Source organism: Zingiber officinale, chromosome 8B, assembly GCF_018446385.1.
Source record: "Zingiber officinale cultivar Zhangliang chromosome 8B, Zo_v1.1, whole genome shotgun sequence".
Lineage (NCBI taxonomy): Eukaryota > Viridiplantae > Streptophyta > Magnoliopsida > Zingiberales > Zingiberaceae > Zingiber > Zingiber officinale.
In genome coordinates, this window is record NC_056001.1 from 37,116,238 (window position 1) to 37,143,358 (window position 27,121).

Genomic DNA, 27,121 nt, shown 5'->3' on the forward strand with positions numbered 1-27,121 from the left:
ATCTCCACTCCGCTTTCTTGCTGAGTGAACAACCCATCTACATATATCTTCCATGTTTCCTCAGCATCACATTGATGGATCTCCATCAGGAAGCCGTCTAGGGCTTGTGCTTTGATCGTTGTTCGGGGTTGATACTGTATATCATATTCTCCCAACTCGGTTGCCCACTTGATGAGACGACAAGCTATCTCCATGTTGGTAAGGGTCTTTTCCATGGTACTATTGGTCAGGATAATAATTGGTGTGCTAGAAAATAAGGTCTTAGGCGGTGAGCCATGAGAACCAACCCGTAAATCAACTTTTCTAGAGTCGTGTATCGAGACTCGTGTTGGTTGCTACTCGAAAAGCATAATGGTTCCACTGTACAAAAATTTTGTACAAAGATCTGAACCTTTTCCTAGCTACCATGTGTTCTTTTAAATTAAACTTGGATCGCCTGTGGAACTTAACACGTTTGATCCAAAGTTTAATTTATTTGATCTTTTAGGTTTAGACTTGGATCTCCTGCGGAACTTAACACTTTCGATCCAAATCACCTAAGTTATTAATTCTATTAAATATTAATTTCTAAAATTGGCTTCCAGTACTGATGTGGCGAGGCACATGACCTTCTTGGATATGGGAGCAACCACCACCGACTAGACAAAGCCTTTTAAGGAAAGCTAATATTTAATTTTCTTAAATAACTTTAGGTCAACCGAAAAGAACAATCAAATCACAAGGAAAAAAAACAAAAGAACACAACATCGAAAATAAATTCGAAATACTAGAATCGCATGCCTCTTGTATTTGGTATTTTTACAAAGAAATAAAACTAGCATGATGCGGAAAAAACATTACTAGTTATACCTTTCTTTTGAAGACAAAGACCTCTTGATCTTCTACCGTATTCCTCTTCTAACCTCGGACGTTGTGTGGACAACGATCTTCTGAGATGAGAACCACCTTTCCACCTTCCTTCTTTCTTCTAGATTTCGGCCACAATAAATTTCTTCAAGGATGAAGAATTTCGGCCACCACCAATGCTCCAAGGGATGCTAGAGACGAAGCTTGCTTTCTCTTCTTCTTCTCCTTCCTTGATCCGGCCACAAACAAGAGCTCCACCAAGAAGATAGGTTTCGGCCAACAAGAGGAGAAGAGAGAAATAGGGTCGGCCACCAAAACCAAGGAAGAGAGGGAGGAAAAGAATAGAGGTTGTTTACCCATGAAGGCTCCTCTACCTCCTCTTTTATAATCCTTGGTCTTGGCAAATAAAGAAATTTTAATAAAAACTTCCTTAATTCCTTTACCATGAAAAGGAAAAATTTATTTAATTAAAAATAATTTTTCTTCTCATTATTATAATGGCCGGCCACACCAAATCTCCAAGCAAATAAAAATTTTAAACACAAATTAAAACTTCCTTATTTGCTTCCGGAAATTTTATAAAAAATTTCTCCAATAATTTTTATTCCTTCATGATTGGTTAAAAGGAAATTTTATAAATTAAATTTTTCTTTAAACATGTGGATAATTTCCGAAAAGTTATCTCAAAAATTAAAATCTCCTTTCAATCTACAAATAAGGAAAGATATCAAATCTTTTCTTATTCTTTTGTAAAAACTAATAAAAGAGAATTATTAATTTTTAAACTTTCTTTTAAATAATGAACATGGTTAAAAGGAAAATTTTTACAAAAATTAAAATCAACCTTTTAATCTACAAATAAAGAAAGAGATTTAGCTCTTCTCTTAATCTTTTATAGAATCTTATAAAAGGAAAGATTTAAATTTTTAAACTCTCTTTTAAATCATGTTATCCACATAAGAAAAATTTTAAAAAATAAAAATCCTTTTATTTTAATTTGGGCCGGCCACACCAAGCATGAACCCAAGCTACGGCCACCTTGAAGCACCCATGAACCAAACTTTGGCCGACCCTAGCTTGGTCTCCAAGCTGGCTTGGCCGACCCCTATAGGATGGGTAAGAAGGTGGGTATAGGTGGGTATAGTACTCTATAATTAAGAGGTTACGATAGGGACCGAGAGGAGGAATTGGTTTTGGTCTCCCAATAAAATTAAGCATCCCGTGTTCGCCCCGAACACACAACTTAATTTTATCAATAATAATTCATTCCACTAGAGAACTATTATTGAACTACCGCACCAATCCCAAATTACATTTTGGGCTCCTTCTTATTATGAGTGTGTTAGTCTCCCTGTGTTTAAGGTAACAAATGTCCACTAATTAAGTAAGTTACTGACAACTCACTTAATTAATATTTAGCTCCAAGAGTAGTACCACTCAACTTCATCGTCATGTCGGACTAAGTCCACCTGCAGGGTTTAACATGACAATCCTTATGAGCTCCTCTTGGGGACATTCTCAACCTAGATCACTAGGACACAGTTTCCTTCTATGATCAACAACACACACTATAAGTGATATCATTTCCCAACTTATCGGGCTTATTGATTTATTGAACTAAATCTCACCCATTGATAAATTAAAGAAATAAATATCAAATATATGTGCTTGTTATTATATTAGGATTAAGAGCACACACTTCCATAATAACTGAGGTTTTTGTTCCTTCATAAAGTCAGTATAAAAGGAACGACCTCAAATGGTCCTACTCAATACACTCTAAGTGTACTAGTGTAATTATATAGTTAAGATAAACTAATACCTAATTACACTACGACCTTCCAATGGTTTGTTCCTTTCCATCTTGGTCGTGAGCTACTGTTTATAATTTATAAGGAACCGATAACATGATCTTCTGTGTGTGACACCACACACCATGTTATCTACAATATAAATTAATTGAGCAACTACATTTATTGTAAATGTAGACAGTTGACCAATGTGATTCTTATTTCTAGATAAATGTTTATACCAAAAGCTAGGCTTTTAGTATACATCCTAACAACTCGGCCCCTTTCAATAAATGGATGAAGAAATACATTAGACGTTGTACATCGTCTTTCTCTTTCACCAGAATTGCCCCTATGGCCTCAAGAGTAGCTGACAAGTACACCGAGAGTGGCTCCCAGCAATAGGTTGAAACAATGAAAGCAAGGTCTCTAGGTGCTGCTTCAATTCCTCAAAAACTTTGCTGCACTCTTCGTCCCACTAAAACTTTGTAGCTCTTTGGAGTACCTTAAAGAAGGGGAGCGCTCGGTCTGCTGATCGGGATATGAACCTGGAGAGTACCGTGATTTTGCCCACCAGCTTCTAGGCTTCTTTCAGATTCTGAGGCGCCTGCATATCTCGGAGTGCCTGAACCTTCTCCGGGTTAGCTTCAATTCCTCGCTCGGTAATGAGGTATCCTAGGAATTTTCCTCCTCGAGCTCCAAATAAGCACTTTAGTGGATTCAACTTTAGCTCATACTGCCACAGCGTGCCACAAGTCTCCTCCACATCAGAAATAAGGTTTGTTGCTGTAGTAGACTTGATGAGGATGTCATCCACATAGACTTCTACGTTCTGCCCAATTCGCTCTCAAAAGATCTTGTCCATCATCCGCTAATAAGTAGCTCCAGCATTCCGCAGCCCAAATGACATAACCGTATAATAGAAAGTATTGTTGGCTATGATGAAGCTAACTTTCTCTTGATCTTCTTGGGTGAGAGGGATCTGATGGTATCCCTGGTAAGTGTCGAGTATGCAAATTATTTTGCAGCCCGAGGTTGAGTCCACCATCTGATCGATCATTGGTAGCGGGTAGCAGTCCTTAAGGCTAGCTTGATTGAGGTCTCGAAAGTCGATGAAAACCCTCCACTTATTGTTAGGTTTGGACATCAGGATCACAAGAGAGCCAGGGCGGAAATTGTACTTCCCTAACATGTCCTACTTTCAAAAGCTGATCAACTTCAGCTCGGATAATATTATTTTGTTCGGTCAAGAAGTTATACTTCTTTTTCTTGATCGACCGGGAATTAGGCAAGAGGTGCAGCTAGTGCTCAGCTTCCTTAGGCTTGACTCCCGGTAGCTCCTTGGGGGACCAGGCGAAGACGTCCCTGTTGCGCCTCAAACATTCGACCAGATCTGTCTTTATTTTGATCAGTAGGTCGCTTGATATGCGGGTGATGCTCTCCAGATGCTCAGGATAGAGCTGGACCTCTTCCCAAGGGATGAGTTCTTCGGATATAAGAAGAGGCTCCTCTTGGATGACGTGGGTTCTTCCATCCTGGGCTCTCTGAGCCTTGCGGGCCTCAACCTTCACCATGTCGTTATAACACCTGCGAGAGACCAGTTGCTCGCCTCTGACTTCCCCGACCTGATCTCCCACAGGAAATTTAATCTTTTGATGAAATGTAGAGACTGTCGCTCGGAACTCGTGTAGTGCGGATCTTCCCAGGATGATGTTATAGGAGGATGGAGAATCCACAACGATGAAGGTGCTCCTTCGTGTCCTCACCAATGGTTCGCTACCCAAAGATATGGCAAGCATAATTTGACCCATTGGTCATACCTCATTGCCAATGAACCTGTGACAGAGCTTCTGGTGTTAATGAAAACTCTGGTCACGCGGCTGTTGGCAATGACAGCTTTGGTTATGAGGACATCATCATGAAGGTGCTCCACCCCCTCCAGGTCTTGCGACCTGAAGCTGATTACAGACCTGACAGCTTGTTCCCGGCTGCACCCCACCGTATGTATCTCCAAGCGGCGCTCATGGGACTTTCGGGCTTTGGTGGAGTCCCCATCGGTGGGCCCCGGAGATTATGCCAATCTCCTGGATTGCAATATTTCCCCTATTTGCTTCCTTAGGGGATTCCACCAGCTCTTTGCCCCAACCTGGTTGCTGAGCTCCCTGGCCTCTACTTTCTGGCAAGGATTTACTTGACTGCCCTGCGACAGTATATGAGTTGGCTAACAACTTCTGAAGCTTGGGCGCAATCTCGGGCGGAGGCAGGCCTAGTTCAGCTGCACGCCGAGAGTCATAGGTGAACTGGATGTAGTCTCCCGTGGAATGGGTGTGGGACCTATGGTAGGTGCAATAGCGAGGCCCCCACTGACCAAGTCCAGGGGCTTGAACAGCTTCGACTCGTTGCGCCGCCCTGGATTCCTGACCAGCTGGAAATCCTAGTCGGGCATCCTTGGAGCGGGGAAAGGGTCGAGCTGGAGCTTAAGGCGGTCTTCTCTTCGACTTGTTGGCAGGAGTGTTGGCATGAGCAGGCATCTTGTCTACTTTCCTCCGGGCAGTCTGAGCTTCTTCTACATTAATGCAGCTTGCTGCCTTTCTCAGCATCTCATCAAAGTTCTTTACAAGCTCTCGAATAAGGGCTCGAAAGAACTCTCCTTCCACCAGGTCGTGAGAGAAGGCGCTTATCAAGATCTCGGAGGTGGCGGATAGGACATCCTGAGCTACCTGGTTGAAGCGCTTTATATAACTTCTCAAGGGCTCTGCAGACCCTTGCTTAAGGGCGAAGAGACAGTGGTCTGTTTTATGATATTTCTTGCTACTGGCGAAATGGTGTAGAAAAGCGTTCTTGAAATCCCAAAAGCAGGTGATGGATCTATTCGGCAATCCATCGAACCACTTTTGTGCCGAGCAAGACAGAGTGTTTAAGAGCATTCGACACTTGATGGCGTCGCTGTATTGGTGTAGCAGCACAACGTTCTAAAATTTTCGGAGATGATCCTCTGGGTCCTTGCTACCATCATATTCTCCAATAGCTAAGAGCTTGTACCCCTTCGATAGCATCTCTTCGAGTACCCTTAGAGAAAACCACTTGATCCTCGGGCATCTCCCTCGGCTCGTCCCGGAGGACTATAGCTTTCCCCTTCTTCGAATCTCTGGGCGGTGAACTCTCGGCCGTGGAGGCCTGATGTTGCTCTTTTTTGTGGTAATACTCCGGGCAGGGGCCGCGATAGAAAGCTTGGGGGAAATCCTCCAGCTGCTTTCTTTTAGATCCCCTATCTGAAGCGTGGGTCTGGTTTTTTGAAACAGTGTGCATCTTGTGCGGTTGTGAAGCGGTGATATGCCTTTTGGAAGCCGCTCGTCTCTTGGCTTCCTTGAACAGCTCGTACTCTCCGGCCGTCATGGTGACATTGATCTTGCCAGTGTCCTCCATCATCACGTTCTGGAACAGGTGAAGGAGATTCTCACAGATTGTGCCAAATTGATCCTGTCCAAAATCTGAGTCAGACGAATGCCAGCTGAAATGGTGTTGGCGTTGATGGAGAGGTGACTTGGGCACACCTAGCGTATGTGCATCGGAAAAACAAACCCCCCCCCCACGTGGTACTCCTGGACAGTGTCAACGAAATCGACGGTATTTTGGCTCTGCGTACACTCAAACAAGTACACGGAGCGTTAGAGACCAGAAATGAGGGAAAAAGTACCTGGCGCAAACCCTCCGATGCTCAAGTCGGGTACTTTTTCTCCAAAAGAACAGTGTACGAAGGAAAAAAAGAATTGTAGAAGAAGAGTACGTATGAGCGCGTATCTAGTTAAGGGAGAGAACAGCTCCTTTTTTATATAACGCTGCGCACCATCAGAGTCTGCATGTTGTTAGAGAATGTCAGATGTTAGGACCTGTCGGGTCAGAGAGAGTGTACGGTTGCCTCCTATTAGTGGAAGGAAAATTCCATTCGCAGGTGATAGCAGACCACTAGAATATTCCCTGAAGCATAACAGTTATTCTCTGACAGGAGATTACGATTCTCTGACATTATTTGTCGCTTAGCGCTTTCTGTCCTACCCGGATTTAGCTACGGACAGCTTGGGATGACTGTTCGAGTGTGCCCTTGACTTGAATCTTGATGAGGGAGATGAGCTGTGGCGAGGGCCCCATCTTTCAAACTTGGATCGCTAAAGGGCCGATTATGAGTTGTCTTATTGAAAGTACCAGGTCTGGCTACGCGACCCGAGCTTAGAAAACCCGACCAGTCAGGGCAGGTTAGGCACTACTCCAGGTTACGTCCATAGAAGGATGTATTCAAGGGCTATACTGGGCTATAGCCCAGCCCTATCAGCCCAAAAAAATAAAAATAAATGAAATGTTTAATTCTCTATTTTGTCGTTTGCTCTCGACAGACTCCTCTTGATCTCTAACACTACGCCATTTGACGATACCGCGAACTCGAAGGCGGTGCTCGGCATCCAACTGTGGAGACGTGGAGTGACTCCTCTGCATCAGCACGACGACACCGTTGCACCAGGCCTGGCAGCGTATGTGTATCTCTGATCTCTCCGACTTCGAGGACGAAAGTTGGACAATTGGACATGTAACCCTAACCCTAAATCCCTAATATTTTCTTTTCTCTTTCCTGCGATAACTTATTTGCAATTGCCTCCCGACTTCTGTTGTCGTGGCCGCCATTAAGCAGCCAACATTGTGTCTTCATTGCCAATTGCCAAAGCATTGCTTATTTGCTTTACATGTTGTGTCACTGCTGCCTTAGCTTTTCTAAAGCGATGATTTTGTCACTACTTGAGTTGTTAACTTACTTGACTTACTTTGGTAAATGGTAATCAATAGAGTAAATCTGTAAATATACTTTGGTAATCAAATAAAGTAATATCATTATTTTATTGATTAGTACCCTGTACCCTTAAGTTGACTTTAACTTTTTAAGGTTTTATTTTTAGAATAAGATTATAATTTATATTTTATCTTAAACTAGTTCCTCACATAATTTTTTAAGTCATTAATTGTTTATTTATTTGATTATTTATTTAGGAGATATAATTGAACTATCTCAAATGGAACATCAATCTGCTACAAAGAAAGGAAAGACATTAATATCCTCTTTCTTTAAAAAGAGAGATCGTGAAACTAGTGAAAATACTTCAATTCCTACTACAATGGAACATCAATCTAGTGAGAATCTTCTCATTCCTAGTGTTCAAATCCCTTCTATTTCTTCTCCTAACGAAGATCATCAGTCATCCTCTACTTGTATTGTACGAGATCCGGGGAAAAGAAAACAAATATGTGAATATCATGTTAATATACGAGATGAGATAAGACGTTCATATCTAAAGATAGGGCCTTATCAACCAGATATGTTGGAGTATCCGGCTACAAAATTTGGAAGTCAAAATCGTCGATTTCAAAAAAAATGGTTCCAGAAATTTCATTGGTTGGAATATTCGCCTTCAACAAATAAGACATATTGTTTTTATTATTTTCTTTTTCTGAATGATATTAATTCATCTAATATCTCAGCACTGGTCAATGAAGGATTTGACAATTGGAAAAGAGTAAATCAAGGAAAAACATGTGCATTTCTTGCTCATATTGGTTCTGTAGCTTCTTCACCTCATACTATGTGTGAGAGAAGGGTTGAAAATTTGATGAGACCCTCTCAACATATCGATAATGTGATTCATGTTCAAGCTAAAGAGGAAAAGGAGAAAAATCGTTTGCGTTTGAGGACCTCAATTGTCACTGTTCACTGGCTAGCACTTCAAGGTTGTGCCTTTAGAGGCAACGATGAATCTCTATCTTCATCTAATCATGGAAATTTTCTTGAATTGGTGAAGGCTTTTGCAAAAATGAGTATAGAAATTAATGAAGTTGTACTAGAAAATGCTCCAAAAAAATGCTCAATATATTGCTCCAGAAATTCAGAAAGAGATTTTACATATTATGGCCAATAGAGTACGACAGATGATTCGTAAAGAAGTTGGAGATAAAGTCTTTTGTATTCTTGTTGATGAAGCACAAGATATATCTAAACGGGAGCAAATGGCCATTATCTTGAGGTTTGTGAATGATCATGAGATTTTGACAGAAAGATTTTTTGCCATCAAAAGTGTTAGTGACACTACCTCATTGAATCTGAAAAATGAAATATCAAATGTTCTTATACATTATGACTTACAAGTTAAGAAAATTAGAGGTCAAGGATATGATGGTGCTAGCAATATGCGTGGTGCATGGAATGGACTTCAGGCATTATTTCTCAGAGAGTGTCCTTATGCATATTATATCCACTGCTTTGCTCATCGACTACAACTAACATTGGTTTCTGCAGCCAAGGATGTCAGCATTATTTGGGAATTCTTTTCTCATTTGGACAATATTGTTAATATTGTCACTTCTTCTACTAAGCGTATTGCTGAGTTATGTACTACACAAAGAAATGAAATTGAACACATGTTGGCAATTGGAGAACGTGATTCCGGAAGTGGGGCCAATCAGATTGGTAGTTTGCAACGGGCAGGAGCTACTCGTTGGAGTTCTCACTATGACTCAGTAAAAAGCTTGATAGGTATGTACGCTGCAACTTGCAAAGTTTTTGAAGTTCTTAGTGACTATTCTCCAAATGCAAGAGTTAAGGCTGAAGTTCGGGGAATTTACAGAAACATGGCAAGCTTTGAATTTGTGTTCATTTTGCACTTAATGCATAAAATTATGAGAACAACAGATACTCTTTGTCAAATTCTTCAAAGAAAATCTCAAGATATTTTGACTGCTATTACATTTGTCTCTACTACCAAAACTATCCTTCAAAAACTTAGAGAATGCGGTTGGGAAGAATTTCTTCATGAAGTGAAAGTTTTTTGTTCGAGAAATGAAATTGATGTGCCTGACCTTGATTGCCAATATAAGATAGGTCGTTCTCGTCAGCAAACTACAGTTGAGCATCATTACCACTTTGATGTTTTTAATGTAGCAATATATTTCATCTTGATGGAGTTAAATACTCGGTTCAATGAGTCATCGATGGAACTACTTTCTCTTAGTACAACTTTAGATCCTAAAAATTCATTTGACTCAATCAACAGTGATGATATTTGCAAACTTGCAAAGAAGTTTTATCCTGAAGATTTCACAAGTCAAGACATCGTTGCTTTGGAGTATGAATTGGTACATTATAAACTTGATGTAGTGCAAAATTTGAAGGTTTCAACACTTGTTGAGTTGTGTCAGCAATTGACTGAGAGTGGACGGTCAAAGGTTTACATTATGTTGACTAGATTGATTCATCTTATTTTGACGTTACCTGTTTCTACCGCCACTACTGAGCGAGCATTTTCAGCAATGAAGCATGTGAAGACGGCACTTCGCAATAAAATGGAGGATGATTTTCTTGAAGATTGTTTAGCACTCTATATTGAACGAGATTTAGCTAAAGATATAGATGTAGATTCTATTATAGATGAATTTTATGTTTCAAAATCTCGTAGGGAACAATTTTGAGCAGTATAATGTAATGAATTTTTTTTGGTTATATATCTATAATTTATTATATTTATTAATAATAATATATAATTTGTTATATTAAATTTAAGCCTATCCCAACTCTAATTCCTGGATCCGTCCCTGGTTACGTCTCATGTCTTAGATCTGGAACCTTTTTCTATCTGTACTCAGTCAGAAATTATGCAGCTGGTGACATAAGACGGTCTAACTCTTTTCTCCTAACTATTGACTATCAGTCTGCCACGTCTCTTTAACTTCTGATCGTCATATCCCCTTAATTTTAGATTATTCTTAGTTATCATATCCCCTTTTCTTCTAATTATACGATTTTATCGAATCCTATTTTTATGTACAGTATCATAAATTAAATTTGATCGGTAATGATTTTAAAATTCGTCTATCCGTATTTTTTATATCATCTACGTTTGGAAATAAATTAAGATTGAGTGAGATCATCTGTTCAGTATACGTGTCGATCACACTGAGTCTTGACGTAATGATAATATTATTATCTTGTGATCTTGATTACGAATTCAAGTTGTGAGAATTTTGAGCGTGTAATACGTGCCATGATATCAACGCCTAACGTTCCATCCGTCCGACACGATCGGAAGAATCTGTCTCCCTTTGACCAACTGACCATGACAATGGTAGTCAATTCAAAGTTCAACATATCAACAACTAAGACAGATGGCAGCTTCGTACAGGTCCATGCATTCACCAACACGCTAAGATTTGGTCGACGTGCACCCATCAACACGTTCATTATATTTGATTTGGATCGATGCTAATTAGGGAGAGAGGGCAAGAAGAACGCCGAGGGGGCGTTCGGTAAATGCACGGGGAGTTACCAACAGCCTTCGTGCAGTCTGAATATGATGAAAACGGTTGACTGAAAATATAATTTCTCGATGGATCCTGTGAAGAATTTATTTTATTTTGTAATATACAGGACGTCAGTATTTATCAGGAAAGGGTCCTGATATTAATTGTCTCATATTTAAGTCAGTTATTGAAATAATAAAAAAACTAATAAAGTAATATAACAACAATAAAAGCACAAATATAGATAACATATATCTCATACCGATACATAAACCTTTATATATATATATATAATAAAGTAATATAACAATAATAAAAGATAACATTTATCACATACCGATACATAAACCTTTATATATATATATATATATAGACACGCTTTCCCAACTGTCCTATGAAAATATATATAAAAAAAATATCTCCAATATCATATCTTAACAGGACGTGCAAATCCCAGCTAATATGACAGTAAAAGCCTCTGTCGCACGATTTGCATGTTGATCATGTCCTGTTGTTAGCAATACTACCTCCCAGAAGGATATTACGAGATATGTGAGGGTCCCGCTGTTTGGTCGAGTGGGTGAGCCTCTCGGCTAGGATTTTTCGCCCAATCACTCAAGGCTCTTCTCCGTAATCACTCGATGCAGTAGGTTGTTTCTTGCCCAACCAGACAGGCGCTCTGGTCGACCTAGCATTCACCTGGTCAGTTGTGAACATCTGATGTTCTTTCTGTAGTGATCCCGGCCAAAAAAGTGATCTGCTCAGATGAGCCTCCTCACTGACAGTTGGCGTCGACTTCCGCTTGGCCAACTTTGGTGAGCCCGTTTGTTCCCTGGCATTGACCACCTTGACTTTGATTGCCTTGACTTTGACTTCCATGTCGACCGCCTTTTTCGCCTCTAGCTCATCCTTGGTTTGCCCCTTTTACCACTGCATCACAAGTCTTCCACTCAAGTCTAGTCGAAGGAGGCTATAAGTTCGACTGACTAGACAAGCAGTATCTTCAGTGACTATTCTGCCTGATCGGTCATTCTCTGTTCTAGAGCTGTCGATCGACTCACATCGTCTTTATAGTCGTTGCTCGACTTTATCTTGTCGACTTGAGTTTAGAGCCACCGCTTGACTGTTTTCCAGTTACTCGGGTTTAGAGCCATCGCTCGGCTACAAAGGACGTTGAAGTTGTTTTCTCCCATAGGTTTAGAGCCGCTGCTCAGCTATACCTTGTTGACATGGGTTTAGAGCTGCCGCTCGGCTATATCTTGTTGACCTGGGTTTAGAGTTGTCACTTTTTATATCTTGCAGACATGGGTTTAGAGTCGCCGCTCGGCTATATCTTGCTGACATGGACTTAGAATCGTCGCTCGGCTATCAATTAATGACTTAGGTTTAGAATCGTCGCTTGGCTATCAATTATTGACCTGGGTTCAGAGCCACCGCTCGGCTATGATGAATGTTAACATTGTCACCACTCAACCGCTTCTTAGTCAGAGATTTTTGCTAGTCGGGATGGTTGGCAACGACACTTAGCGATTTTTCCACTTCTCACTGTTTCCTCGGATGTGTGCCTTTTAATGGTCGCTGATGTCCTTCCAATTTCTGGAAGACTGTGCTATTAGCAGGTCATTATTGTCGAGCACGCCACCCATGCCTTTTAATTAAGCCTCATTAATGCTTCCTAGTTGTCAGCCGCCACATGTCCCACTCTCTATCGCCGCATGCTCGATGTGACAGGCAGATATTCGTGGTTGATATGACAAGCGCCATTTTAAATTTTACGACTAGATCTTGGCTTCGTTTTCTCTAACCCTCAATTGAATGGCTCAGAGCGATCGTCCCCAGGGTTTATAAGCCCTTACACATTGTCATTCTCCTACTTCATCCCCCTTTCTCTCTTGCGCATGCTCCCTGCCGATTCTCTCCTTCCTCGTCATCGTCGACGATATTTCTCAGTATGCTTTTTCTTTCTTTCTCTCCTCGAGTCCTTGATTTTCTTCCCTCTTTGTTTTCTATGGTTGCGTCTACTCAGCCTCTGAGTCCATCCCCGAGCTGTGGTATACTTCTACTGGATTTGAGTTTAACGGCAACGAAATTGATCAGATGAGACTTACCTATCGTTTTCCCACTGATTATCAAATCGCCATCACCTCTGCTTATGACCGAGCCCATTTGTTTACCGATGATTTTTTGCCCTTTTTTAAGGACCAGTTCTACGCCGACCTTCGTTTTCCCATTCACCATTTCTTCTTAGTGTTGGTCCGGGTAGGCCGGCTGGAGAGGGTTGAATTGTCTGAAACACTAAAATAAAATACCTTTCTCGACTTTCAACTCAGATTAATAAAGTAATTAAAACAGAATTAATAATTTAAAAGAAATGAGTAAAAGGTCACCATTTACTTGGTTATAACCTAGATAGTTATTAATCCAAGGCGGGTGAAAGCTCAATAAGAATCTCCTTCGCTGAAGGCGGAGAAGCCTTTTGCATACAATGAAAGCTCAGAAATGACTAGAAAACTGAATATTGAAGTTGTTACATCTTTCCTAGGTCCAGGGGTCTTTTTATAGATCCTGGAAAAACTTATCCGAAGGCTAAAGGCGTCTTCCATAGGGTTGGAAGGTGCCTCTAGTGAGGCCAAAGGATAAAACTTTATCCTTTCCACAACGACCAACATTACCTGGTTGAAGGCACCTTCCATGGCTGGTTAAAGGCGCCTTCAGCCATTGAAGGCGCCTTCAGTCATTGAAAGTGTCTTCTGCCTGAAAGTCACAGAGGCCCCTTCAACTCCTGTTGAAGATGCCTCTAGCAGCTCCATAGCTCCACTCTAGCTCTTCCGCTGCTCCAATCGCCTCGGTGATTTCGGTCAACCGGAATAGGGCTCATCCAAATCTAATTTTCAGTCTTCTCCTCGAGTAGTCTTTCGCTCCGGCTTCTCGTCCCTTGAACGTCACACACATCCTTCTCGTCCATCGGTGTACTCTTCCCCAGCATCTCGTCCCTCGGACGCACCGAGCCTGTCAGCTCTCTCTCGTGTCGTCCTTCTAGCTAGTCGCGTCTTCCGCTCCGCTCGACTTCCTGTGCTCCTAAGCTCCTGCACACTTAGATACAGGGATCAAACATAACAGGCTCTTAACTTGGTTGATCACACAAAAAATAACCTTAGAGTACCAACACTTAGAAGTATGTAGATATTTCCACATTTCTCTGCACTAACTAGTGCCCAACTCCTTTAAGCTGCTGTGCGAAGTGGTCATGCTATTCCGTCTGTACGACATCCCTTTAGTACCTCGGGTGTTTTATTAGTTTTATTATCCCAAATTATCTGAGCTGAGAATCTTTCTATTCCAAGCCCAAGTAGGTGCTGTCTTTTTTGAAAAAATGTCGTCCTCTAATAAGCACCGAAAGGAGCATTATTTTTTTGTTCATTTTCCCATTCGGCCCAACTTTCTGACCGACTGGCAAATGAAAGCGATGAAGGCTCCATCGCTCAGAAGATATCGAAGTTGATCGGACTACCTCCAAGCAACCTCTAGTCTAGTCGGTCAGAAATATCACATACACCAGCTGTTATTGGAGAGTGTCTTATATGTGTTTGGATTGAGCCCGATTTGAACATGGCTGCCCGTTACCCTAGGTATGCCCTTTCTTCTCCCCATCTTTGAATCTTACTAATTTATTTTCCTTTCTTGCAGCTCAAATCATGTTGAGGGCACGGCTGAGCGGCAAATGCAAGCTTATTGACGCTGAAATTAACGCTAAGAGAGTTGCCAAGCTGGAAAGTCGTGGCCTACTACCGGCCAACTAATTTGACGATCCGACTAATGAAGCATGAGGAAGCCACGTGGCAGCTAGCGAGGCAGGAGGAAGCCAGACGGCGATTAGCAATGTCGCGGCTGCCATAGCAGAACTCCGTCCTGAGCGACCATTAATGGCGCTAATCGCGGTGCCCTCGAAGTCGTCCACCTTGGGTGAGCTATTAATTCGATGCAAGAGACATCAAGGGGAAGCTTCGTCTCGTTCGACTACCTCATATCTCGTCATTCCTCTACCCAGCAAACTTCTGCACCTACTGCCTAAAGTCCGCCATCCGAGCAGGGGAGACCTCATATCCTGTCATTCCTGAGCGAGGGACAACTGCGGTTTCCACTCCTATGTCATCTGACCAGATACCCTCACTGTCTACGCTGCCTTAGGGGACCATATGCGCGCAGCCCATCATGTACATGCTACCCTAGTCATCCCTGCTAGCCGCCCAAGTATCTACTATCCGCTCCTCCCCTACGACCAAATCCAAAGGACATGCCACTTCCGAGCAATCAGGTCCGAGCGGTCGTAGGTACATAATGACCATCATTCACCTACTAACGGATGAGTGGTGCCATCCTGACGACGCCGAGTCACGCTCCCCCGAACACCAAATCAAGATTCAAGGACCATTGGCACAAGTCTGGGTTGATGCCTAAGCCCGCGTGGTGACCATTTCACGTGGAGAGCTCGCGGACGAACATACTTAGAAGTCCATCGGGGTATATATATATTATCCTTATATTTACTTTTGTATTTCTGGACCGGCACTCATTAACCTATTTTCACTACAGTTCTGAGTCAAAATCCTAGCTATGTGCTAGAGGTTGACATTCTTGGAGCACGAACTGTAGTAGCCGCATGCTTCAAGCAGACAATCAAAAACCTCCCATGCGCACCTTGAGCAGCTGACCGCGGAGGTGACACAATTGAAGGTCGACCTGCAAAGGAGCTCTGAGGAGCTAATAGACTCAAAGCGGACGCTCAATGCTGAGAGGAGCAAGAATGATAAGCAGGCCCTCCAACTCGACCGGCTCACCAAGCAGGCTCATACTTTGAGTTAAGATTAACTCTGCCAACGGTAGAAAGCTCTGAGCCATCGAAGACTTAGACATAAAAAACAAGGAGGCTCGGGTTTTGGCCCAAAACCTCAAGGAGGCGAAGGCTGCTCTAGCGTTCGAATGGGATTGCTGATCTGTAGAGCAAACAACTATGAAACTCCAGCTCGACGCCAAAGACACCAAGCTGGCTTCACTGAAAGCTGCATTAGAGTCACCCCGAGCAACCTTCAAGATGTACCAAGCAGAAGAGCCCAGACAGAAGTCTTCAAGCGTAACTATCTCTGTTCTAACCCCTTCAACGACAAGCTCACAGATTGAGCTCTTCACCTCTTTAACTATGACATTGATGGGACCATCCAATAGTTGAAGGATGACAGCTATCTCTCTTCAGTGCTGACCAACAAGATTATAAACAGGGAGAAGTTCACTGAGTCGCTACTAGATGATGTGCTCTACGACCTCGAGTAGTCTTCTCTTTAAATTTTTAGGTTGTCTCTTGTACTCCCCCCCCCCCCCCCCTGATATTTTATAAAAATTTCTAGGTATCAATGAACGTGTGTCTGTTCAGCAGTTACCAACTTTTGTTGTAGGGTATTGTTAAATATTCCAAGTGTCCTTCTATGCCTCCCTGCTCGGCTCCATAAGGTTGTTCGATTCCCCTCTTACAATCTTGTAATACTCATGAAAATATTCCAATTGTGAATCCTTGCGCTTCCATTCTTCTAAGTAATTATTTGCTAAGACATTTGACTGATCATTTCAGCATAGCTCGATAGCCTGTTTGCCTTTTTAATTGAAAATCTCAATGACACCTTCTAATATTTATATCTATCATTCAACCGTTGAACTAGGATTTATAGTCGCCGCTTAACTGGTGTAGTATCGAGGTTCGAGGTTTTATAGTCGCAGCTCGACTTTCTAACAACATTTTGCTTGTTTTATAGTCATCGCTTGGTTGTTGTTATCGTTGACTCCTGGATTTATAGCCGTTGCTCGGCTTTAGTTGACTTAGACTCTCGAGTTTATAGCCACCGCTTGGCATGGTTGTCGTCGACTCCCGAGTTTATAGTCACCGCTCAACTTTGTTATCGTTAACTCTAGGATTTATAGTCGTTGCTCGACTTTAGTTAACGTAGACACTCAGGTTTATAACCACCGCTCAGCTTTGTTGTCTTAGACTCCCGGATTTATAGTGGTTGCTCGACTTTGTTGTCGTCAACTCCCGAGTTTATAGTCACCGCTCGACCTTTTTATAATGACGCACAAGCGTTTATAGTCGCCACTCGACTTTATTTGGCATACACTCTCGATTTTATAGCTGCTGCTCAGTCTTTTGTCGTCGACTCCCAAGTTTATAGTCGATGCTCGACTGTTGTTTATTTACTAACATAGAATCTATAGCCACCACTTGATTATTGTTTTCTACGATTCTTGGGTTTATAGCCGCTGCTCGACTTTAATTGACGTAGACACTCTCAGGTTTATTGTCGACTCCCGGGTTTATAGTCGCCGCTCTACTTTTTGGTGATGGAGCACAAGAGTTTATAGTCGCCGCTTGACTTTTTGACAATAATGCATCGGGGTTTATAGTCGTCATTCGACTTTTTGACAATGATGCACCGAGGTTTATAGTCGCTGCTTGACTTTTATCTTGGACAATCGGCACAAGAGACTAGGACACTTAAGTTTTTCATTCATTATTTCCTTGCACTTATAGAATATACGCCTTTACAAGTGTATCTGAATTTAATCACACACCTCTTACCCGACCTTATAGGGCTAAAGATGGCTTGCACTTCAGGGCCGCTCGAGCTTTCTCTCATCTTTATCTTGTAAATAGTAAACTTCCAAACAGAGCTACTGAATAACTTTATATGGTCCTCCCCATGATGCTTCTAGATTAGTGATGTCACCGATCGACTTCACTCTTTTCCATATAAGTCGCCAAATTGGAATGACCTTGGGATCACCCTCCGATTATAACTTTGCTTCATGAACTACCGATATGCCATAAGTCGAACGATAGCCTTATCTCGCACTCAGTGTCGGGTCTCTCGGCTTCCTCTGTGTCGAGCGGTGTGAAGTTCGATCAAAGGAACTCTATTAGTGGTGTCCTCCAGTCACTCAGGAAGGCCATTCCAGCTACCCTGTCAATGTGTGTCACCAATAAGACTTGTTCGATAAAGAGTTTGCTAACTTAGTCAGTTCGTCAGCATACTGGCATGTCCAACCAGAGGATCTTCTACATAATCACTTCTTGGAAACTTATCTTCAATTTCTCGAAAGCTTTGTCATACAGCTTGAGTCGGACGCTATTTATCTCAAACGTCCCCGATAGCTGCCGATAGCTGCTAAGTGACCAGCTGAGAATCCGAATGACTGAGGACTCTTGTGGCTCCCACATGTCGAGCTGTCTGTAGGCCAGCTATTAGGGCCTCATATTCTACCTCATTATTCGTAGCTTGATAATCCAATCGTACAAACAACTGCATCCTATCCTCACGCGACAATATTAAGAGGATGTTGATTCCACCCCTTGCTTGGTGGATGAACCATCCATATATATCTTCCAGGTCGCATCCAGCTCAACGTTCTGGACCTCATTGATGAAATTAGCTAAGGCTTGGACCTTGATCGCTGTTCGAGGTTGACACTGTATATCAAAGTCACTCAACTCGGTGGTCCGTTTGATCAGCCATTCATATACTTTTGGGTTAAGGAGGACTCTTCTTAGCGCACTGTTAGTCATCACCATGATGGGATGTGAGAGAAAATACGGGCAAAGCCTTCGAGTAGTGAGTACTAGCATGTATGCAAACTTTTCGAGATTGGTGTAGCGAGATTCTGTATCATTCAATATATGACTTAGAAAATTCATCGGTTGTTGTTCAGAGTCATTCTGCTGCACCAATGCTGAGCCAACCACATATTATGTGAATGACCAATAAATCCATAGCAGCTCCCTGGCATTGGGCTTTGTCAGTTCAGGTAGGGAGGTAAGGTATTTCTTAAGCTCCTTCAATCACTACAACAAAAACTACAAACGACAACACCCCTACGACAACGGTTTTAAGAGAAAGCATTGCGTATTTGCTCAAAGACAACGGTTTTTGCCAAAATCGTTGTCTTTGAACTCCCCATTAAATATAAAAGACACCGGTTTTAGCAAAACTGTTGTCATTGAGCGACTTTTTTTTAAAACGACAACACTTTTTACAATGGTTTTATAAATCATTGTCTTTATCCGCGTTTTTAACGGCTACGACAACAATTTTGAAAAAACCGTTGTAATTGAATTTGGTCATTCCCCCCCTTCATTGTTTTCCTTTCCCTCGCTGTTTTCTTTTCGGCGCCGTGTTTTCGTGTTCCCAAACCTAAGCCATTTATCTTTCCCTCTCCTCATACGAAGTTGTGCTCCTTCTAGTTTCCTGGTGAGCGGCGACGTTCTCCAATGGGCTGCCGAAGATCCAGACACACAGGAGGGAGAAACCGAAGAACGGGATCTGCCACGACGACAGCGCGCCGCTGGTGAAGGCGAAGACCATCGACGAACTGCACTCCCTGTAGAAGAAGAGGTCGGCGCCGACCACCCCCATCAAGGACGGCGCGCAGCAGGGCAATGCTGCCTTCACCACCATCTCAGAGGAGGAGCGCCAGAAGCTCCAGCTCCAATCCATCAGGTCAATATTTAATCTCCAAACAAACATCTCTTTCTCAATAATAAAAAAGGGGAAACATCCAGATTTCATTCGGCATCTTCTCGCCGCCTCCCTCATCCTTTTAAGGCCGCCTCCTGTCGCCTTCTCATCGGTCTGGGAAGGGCAGCAACCGAAGACGGCAGCGCGGTTTGTGTGGAGTTTCGCAGGGGAGCAGTGGAGGAAGCTTCTTCCAGATTGGTTGGAGCTTCGAAGGTGATCACTTTAGGTTCCGCTTCCCCGATTCCATGTCAAGATTCTGTTTCTGAGAGATTTTTGCATTTACTCTTGTTTTCTGCTAGGAGAAACAGAATGATTTTGCTGTTGATCTTCTTTGGTGGTTAGATAATGTCATTTCGTATCGTTTCTTCACTGAATATTTTCTTCCTCTGTCCTTTTTTTTTCTTTTTGTTTAAGGAGCTTCTTCTTTTAGGGGATGACACAGTGATGTGGATGTTTCAGATATTTTTGGCTATATATTCTTTTTCTTGTGTTCTTTCTTTGTTAAGCACTGATCATAACTAGTGCCGAATCTTTTCTCGCATTATATTGCCTTTGGTTTCTGTTAACCAGTGTTTATGAGTCGAATCCTTGCAATGCATATGAAATCAATCATCCACTGATATGAGAGCTCATCATTTGACATGAGAAATCGTTGGATCAGCTGCCATGCTGATTAGAATTGAACAATATGATGCATATCCAGGACCTGTAGTTTTTCACTTCATCTGAGGGAGGATGCAGGGTCAATCTTCGAATTCTATGATTTATCCATAAGAATTATCTGATGGAGCAAAATATATATGTTGAATATACACATGATATGAGCAAAATATCTTGTGTTTTTTATTAGGAAGTATGAGTGATTACTATCACAAATAGGATCAATGTAACCCCCTTGGACAAGAAAATGATCTTCATAAATAGCACACATTCAAGGCCTTAGGTTAAAAATGGTAAAGTGAGATTCAACAATATAGTTGCAAAATTGTAAGCTGCTCAGTGAGTATTCTTTTAAGGAATCTTGAAATTTAACTGGCACCTTGATACCATGTTCAATTTTATGTATGATATGAAGGTATTAGGAATCAGCTGTAGGTAAGACAACTAGCATTGGAATTTTTCTACGGAAGTTAGCTATTGCCTCCTGATTTGCTAAGGATAAGCCTTACGATTATCTATCCTTTTTAATTGATTTAGGAGAAGCTTATTCCAACTTGACATAAAATGAAAATAAAATGGAAAATTGAAGTTTGTTCAACAGGGAGATATCCCTTTTTCTCATCTGATACATTTTTCATTATACATGGTGACACTTGTAGGATTGACACTTTTCCTTAATAAGTTTTCGTCATTCACCTGTGTATTTTTTCAATACCTTTTTCATAAATTCTTGTCTAAGGACGTTAAGGTTGTTGTGCCTATCAGAATCGAATGTTGACAGTTGAATGATGCCTTAGTAATTCTGTGGTCTACTAGATTTTCTGACAAGTCAAGAGCATGAAGCAAATTTTGTAATAGCACGAGTAATGTCAACGTTTTGTCTTTGTTGTCCATAGTGAGAATATATGCTACATATCTTCATTCCAGAAAGACAGGAAATATATATGGATAAATGGATTATCTGAAGCACTTATAATTTGCATTGATATTGCAAAATTCAGTATTCATCGAAGTTGGTAATTGTTTTCTATTGAATTTGATATCAGTCCCACTTTAATAATTTGGAAATCTTTCTTACTTTGGTTAAAAGCCTTCTTTCATTTATCAAAGAAGTGATTTGCTAACACTTATCCTTCATAGTTATTTGAAGTTTGATCTATTAACACCTCAACTCTTTGGATAAGGTACACATGCACATCAAGTGTTTGATGTAATTCCTCATAGATCCTAATATGCCATTTGAATGATACAAGGTATTTGTGAATGACCAATTCCTCAACTGGGATCCCGAGCATCGAATCAAAGTTCAAATTGTCTCTGCAAGGGCCTATCATTCCCTATTCATGCACAACATGTAAGTGAGAAATACTACTAATAAGAATGCTAAAGATGCTCTTCAATTCCATAGTTCGACAGTTATCCAGATAAGTCATCTTTGTGTTGGTTCTGTTCATCTTTAGTAGTGAATCATAGTTGTGTTAGTAGCAGGCTGGATCATACATATGCATATATTAGTGTTAGTGAGCTAACTAGCTCCTCTTTCTCTCCTTAATGTCAAGGGAAAACATGTAAACTAGAAGAAGAAAAACTCTCTTTTGCATGAAATAATTGGAAGGATCGCAGGTGCATCCGCCCTATGCCTGAAGAACTGGAGGATTTCAGTACTCCAGACTTCACAATTTACAATGCTGGCCAGTTTCCATGTAATCGATACACACACTACATGACTTCAGGGCGGCAGTTCAGTCGAGAGGCATGTCGTCTACTCATTCCTCTGTCAGAAGCGTTTCTTTTTTTTTAGGCCGTCGCTTCTCTATTTTCCCCTTATTTTGCAATTTGTGAGGTTGAACTATGGAATTTTAATCAATTATGCTTGGATTTTTCTAGGTCGTTACTGCTGTGGCTACTTTGCTTGGGCTGGAGAGGTAGGCATGTAAAATTGTTTGATGAAATTCCCCAGTGTGTAGTTATTGTTATTCCCTTCAAGGTCTTGTAATTGAAGTGTACTAACTTAACTGTGTAGGGGATTCTCTGACTCCATCTTTGGCATCTCTGTTGTATTTGCTACTCTAGTTATTGTACGATGCTCAGGTAAACTAGTTTTCTTTTTTGGTTTATGTTCTATAGTCCTTGTGTATGCCATGATGGTAATTTGCAATTAGACTCTATTCATGTGAGTTGACTTTGTATGAATCTGAAAAATGTTTTTTCTTGGGAACTGTGTTAGCCATATTTATCATCGAGGAATATAGTTGAATACTGTTGCCTGAGAGTTAGAATTGGTTTGAGTGAAGCAACTGATAATCCTACAAACTTCTAATGGTTTAGTCTGTCATTGCCATGGGCTAGAACAATTTAATTAGTTTGTTTGCCATATCCATCTCCTGCGCTTCTAGAAGAAAGCTTGTATGATGAACACAATTTATAGCAGAGCTTGTGAAAACAATTAGTTTAAAGTCGTTTCTTTCTCAACCGACTTGTAGACAAAGAAAATTGGTCTTGTTTGGTTAGTGAAAGTTGTCAGATCGTTGTCGGAAGAACTGGCATGAACACTCTTACTAACCAGACTGGCGAAGTTACAAGGTGATCTTATACTTTTATTCCATCTTGTTGTTGATGATAAATGTTAAAGTGCTCTAATTTTGAGAAAAATTTATGCTTGACTTGGACTTCTTTATTTCTTCTTCTAACTCTTGACATTTTGTATGGCCAATAAATCATTTGCAAGGGATGTTCAATCGAACTATCAGATTATTAGAAGCATGTATCGAGCCAATGTAAGTCCATTTGCATGTCTAAATATCATTTTATTTTTCATTCAGCCACAATATTTTATTATTATTTTTTTGATGCCAGATATGTATTTGACGGTCAATCTCTAGAACTGAAGAAACAAGAACTTGCCAAAAAGCTAGTCTTTACAGTTTTGTCATTGTTCCCCTCCTCTTTTTTTTTTGCAAGATAATGATAATCTTTAAGCTTATTTTATTCTTTAGATATTCAAAGAGGGAAGATGCAACTAACGATCTTAACACAACAATTGAGGTCATTGCTTATGCATAACAAGTACTTTTATTGGGACACTTTAGTGTGCTAGAATTTCTTTTGCTGTCTTAGTTGCTTACATTTGCTGTTTGCAAACTGGTGATCTGGAGGGAATTGAAAAGTATAGAAAAAGGACTGTCAAGGTAATCTTTGATATTGTTATTTTATTGGAAATTACCATGAGGATCTTATTGAATATGATGCAATCAGCATGAAGTCAGCATGCTGATTGTCTGTTTTCTTCATATGTAACATAGAGTTTCTTTAAATATATTTTGAACTTTCAAAAGTGATAAGGTAAAATGAGGATCTTATTGATTATGATGTAATCAACATGAAGTTAGCATGCAATGCGCAACTCTTTGCAAAAGTGACAAGGTAAAATGATGCAATGTAACACAACCTATTTTATTTTTTAAACTTTAATATCCTAAACGTATTTGTTTGTTATCAATCTCTAGGTGTTTGCGGTTGCCTCAGAAGACATGGATACTTTAGCTTTTGGGGCACTGAGGTTTCTCCGTCATTTAATGGATCCTAGTTCCAAAAAAATCTTTGTGATGGAATTATTCTGCTTATTGCTAATTGAATTACTGATTTATCCTCATCCTTATTTTTCAGGTTCTTGAAGAGCTAAGACTCACTATGGATCAATTCATTGATTTGTGTATTCTCTCTGATGTGATTATTGTGATATCATTAAAGGTAAACTTTCTTATGAGATATTGTACATTCAACAAGTTTAACATACAAGGCTAGTACTCTACTGCTTACTGTTTATGAAATTTGATAACTAATGTTCATTCAAATCTCTAGTATGATAATGCTTGTGTAGTTGAATATGGTGCCAGTGCTGCAACTGTTCCATGTCTATGTTACTTAGACTTGATATAGTGTTCAACATGAGTATGCATGATCGCAATCTCTGACATGACTATTTTTACAAATTGTACATGTGTTCAATAGGATTAGTGATTGTTCACTCTTAGTGTCACTATAGACATTTTTCCAGGAACAAAGCATATATCAAATTCCTTGTCTGTTTTCAACATTTGTCTAGACAAGTTCTTGTCATTTTGTCAATCCTGCCTATAACTCAGCAAGTCCGCATCCTAAATAGACATTTGAATAGCTGATTTGTTTCTTTTATCTTGGAATTTCTTGTATTGCATAAGTTTGTATTGCATAAGTTAAATTCTAAGACTATAAGTTGGTTATATTGCTTGTATTTTATGCAGATTTATATGAATAAATCTAAATCAGAATTCTGGAATTCTGGAATTCTGGAATTGAGTGTCATCATGGAATTGCTTTATATTAGAGCTATGTGAAATCCTGAAATTTCTTGTATTGCATAAGTTTGTATTGCATAAGTTTTATTTCTTAGACTATAAGTTGGTTATATTGCTTGTATTTTATGTAGATTTATATGAATAAATCTAAATATGGAATTGATAAGTTTTGTTTAATTTTCCTCTTGCAGGTACGTAACTCGGCCAATTCGTGAGACTTGAGATTTTTTATGCAAGGAGTGAGCTTTGTTAGGATGTAGCTTGCCTTGCTAATTTGTAAATTAAAAGTCATATGGAGAACAACAAATGGAAAACATATGATTTAATGTATATGGAGAACAGTAATGGAAAACATGTGTATTTTGATGAGTAACAACTCATTTTGTATATTTTTGTAATATATGTGGCTACAAGATGAATTATATATGGATGTTTGTTTTGGATTTAATCTAGTAAATATTTAGTTTTGTATTGGTGGTTTGCTTATATTAAAATAAGATTAGTGGTTTGGTATTAATGAACATTAAAGACAACAGTTAAAAATGTTGTAAAAACTAGGTAAATCACAACGGAATTTTTTTGTAAAAAGTGATAAAAGACAACGGTTTTATCTATTGTAAAATATATTAAAACTGTTGTAAAAAAATAAAACGAGTCAAATATTATCTACCACAACAGTTTATATCTGTTGTAAAAAAAGTCTACCACAACGGTTTATTCCTGCTGTTGAAATTATCTACCACAACGGTTTTAAAATGTTGTCGTATCCTTCGTAGCCAAATTTTGAGCATATAAACAACAACGGATAAAAATCGTTGTCAAATGTCTACAAAGACAACAGTTTCAAAACCGTTGTCGTAGGGCAATACATTCTACAACACCCTCAGTTACAACGGTTTTTTGACCCTACGACAACGGATAATATCCGTTGTCGTTTGCAGTTTTTGTTGTAGTGAATGCCTTGTTACATTCCGCGTCCCACTTGATTTTTGTCACGCGCCATAGGATCTTGAAAAATGGATAACTCCGGTCGGACGATTTGGAGATGAATCTTGATAACACAGTGATCCGTCCGATCAGCTGTTGGGTCTCCTTTAAGCTTTGGGACGGGGGCATGTCTTGCAGCGCCTTCGCCTTGCTCGGATTTGCCTCTATTCCTCGCTCGATCATGATGTATCTGATGAAGCGGCCACTCTTTATCCCGAATAGACACTTGCTTGAGTTCAACTTGATTCCGTATGCCCTTAGAGTTCAGTAGGTTTCTTAATATCTTTATAAAGGTTAGCGACTCATAGTGATTTATTAATATGTCATCGACATATACCTCCATATTTTGGTTGATCTACCGTTGGAACACCTTGTTTATCAGTCTTTGATAAGTGGCATCGACGTTCTTCAGTCTGAACGATATAACGTTGTAACAGTAGGTCCCGCCAGCCATAAGGAAGCTGACTTTCTTGTGATCTTCCTTGGCGAGCGACCTTTGATGGTAGCCTTGGTAAGCATCAAGCATGCATATCAACTTGCAACCCACCATGGAGTCCACCATTTGATCTATTCGAGGCAGAGAATAAAAGTCCTTTGGGAAAGCTTTGTTTAAATTACAAAAGTCGATACAGACTCGCCACTTGTTACTCGACTTGGAGACTAGAACGACGTTGGCTAGCTAGCTCATAAATTGAACCTCGTGGATGTGACCGACTTCCAACAATTTTCCTATCTCCGCTCGGATGATCTGATTATGCTCCGAGCTGAAAATCCCTCTTCCTTTGTTTCACCGGCCCAACATCCGGTCGGATGTGAAGCTCGTGCTGAGTCACGCTCAGTGAGATGTCCGGGAGCTCGTGAGTTGACCAGGCGAACACATCGTGGTTTCACCTAAGGCAGCCGACCAGCTCTGTCTTCCTATCATTTGTCAAATCAACGACAACAAAGGTGATGGCTTCTGATCGGCTGGGATGGATCTGAACCTCCTCTTTTTCATCATAGACCAGCGCAGAAGGTTCCTTTATGATTGTATTTACCTCCAAACACTGAGTCTTTTGAGTAGCCTTCGCTTCGGATTTAACCATCTCGACATAGCATTACCGAGTGGCTAATTGGTCACCTTTGACCTCGCCCACCAAGTTGTCCACCAAAAACTTGATCTTCTGGCAGAAAGTGGACATTACAGCTCGGAACTTGTTTAGGGTCGGTTGGCCCAATATTACATTGTAGGTGGGCAACGCATCCACCACGATGAAGTTTGTAGTCATTGTCCTCCTGAGAGGCTCTTCTCTAAGCGATATGGTCAGCTGAGCCTGGCCGATCAATAATACTTTATTGTCTGTGAATTCGTACAACGGGGTCGTCATAAGCTGTAAGTCACTTCGGTCGATTTGTAGCTGGTCGAACTCCTTTTTGAAAATGATATTCACTTAACTATATGTATCCATGAAAGTTCGGTGAATAGTATAATTAGTCATGATCGCTCAGATGATTAAGGTGTCGTCGTGAGGGATCTCAACTCCCTCTAGGTCCCGAGGATCAAAATTGATCTCTGGTTCGCCGACCTTCTCCTTGTTCCATCCCACAACATGTATCTCCAATCGTTGGG

The 27,121-nt window shown here is 40.6% G+C and overlaps 1 protein-coding gene and 1 long non-coding RNA gene across 2 annotated transcripts; both read left to right on the plus strand.

The window, feature by feature from the left end:
* Positions 1 to 8,606: 8,606 nt before the first annotated feature.
* Positions 8,607 to 10,142, plus strand: LOC122013688 (zinc finger MYM-type protein 1-like). The gene has a single exon (XM_042569925.1). It carries the CDS (start codon positions 8,607 to 8,609, stop codon positions 10,140 to 10,142), a length of 1,536 nt encoding a protein of 511 aa, XP_042425859.1.
* Positions 10,143 to 23,591: 13,449 nt separating this feature from the next.
* On the plus strand, positions 23,592 to 24,869 carry LOC122017550. The gene is made up of 4 exons (XR_006121392.1): positions 23,592 to 23,611; positions 23,695 to 23,747; positions 23,855 to 23,938; positions 24,717 to 24,869. It is a non-coding gene; the product is annotated as an uncharacterized LOC122017550 (long non-coding RNA).
* The last annotated feature ends 2,252 nt before the right edge of the window (positions 24,870 to 27,121 follow it).

Bases quoted from the DNA above. Each gene is read 5' to 3' on its own strand.
- LOC122013688 (XM_042569925.1), top strand. From the start codon at position 8,607: ATGATTCGTAAAGAAGTTGGAGATAAAGTCTTTTGTATTCTTGTTGAT.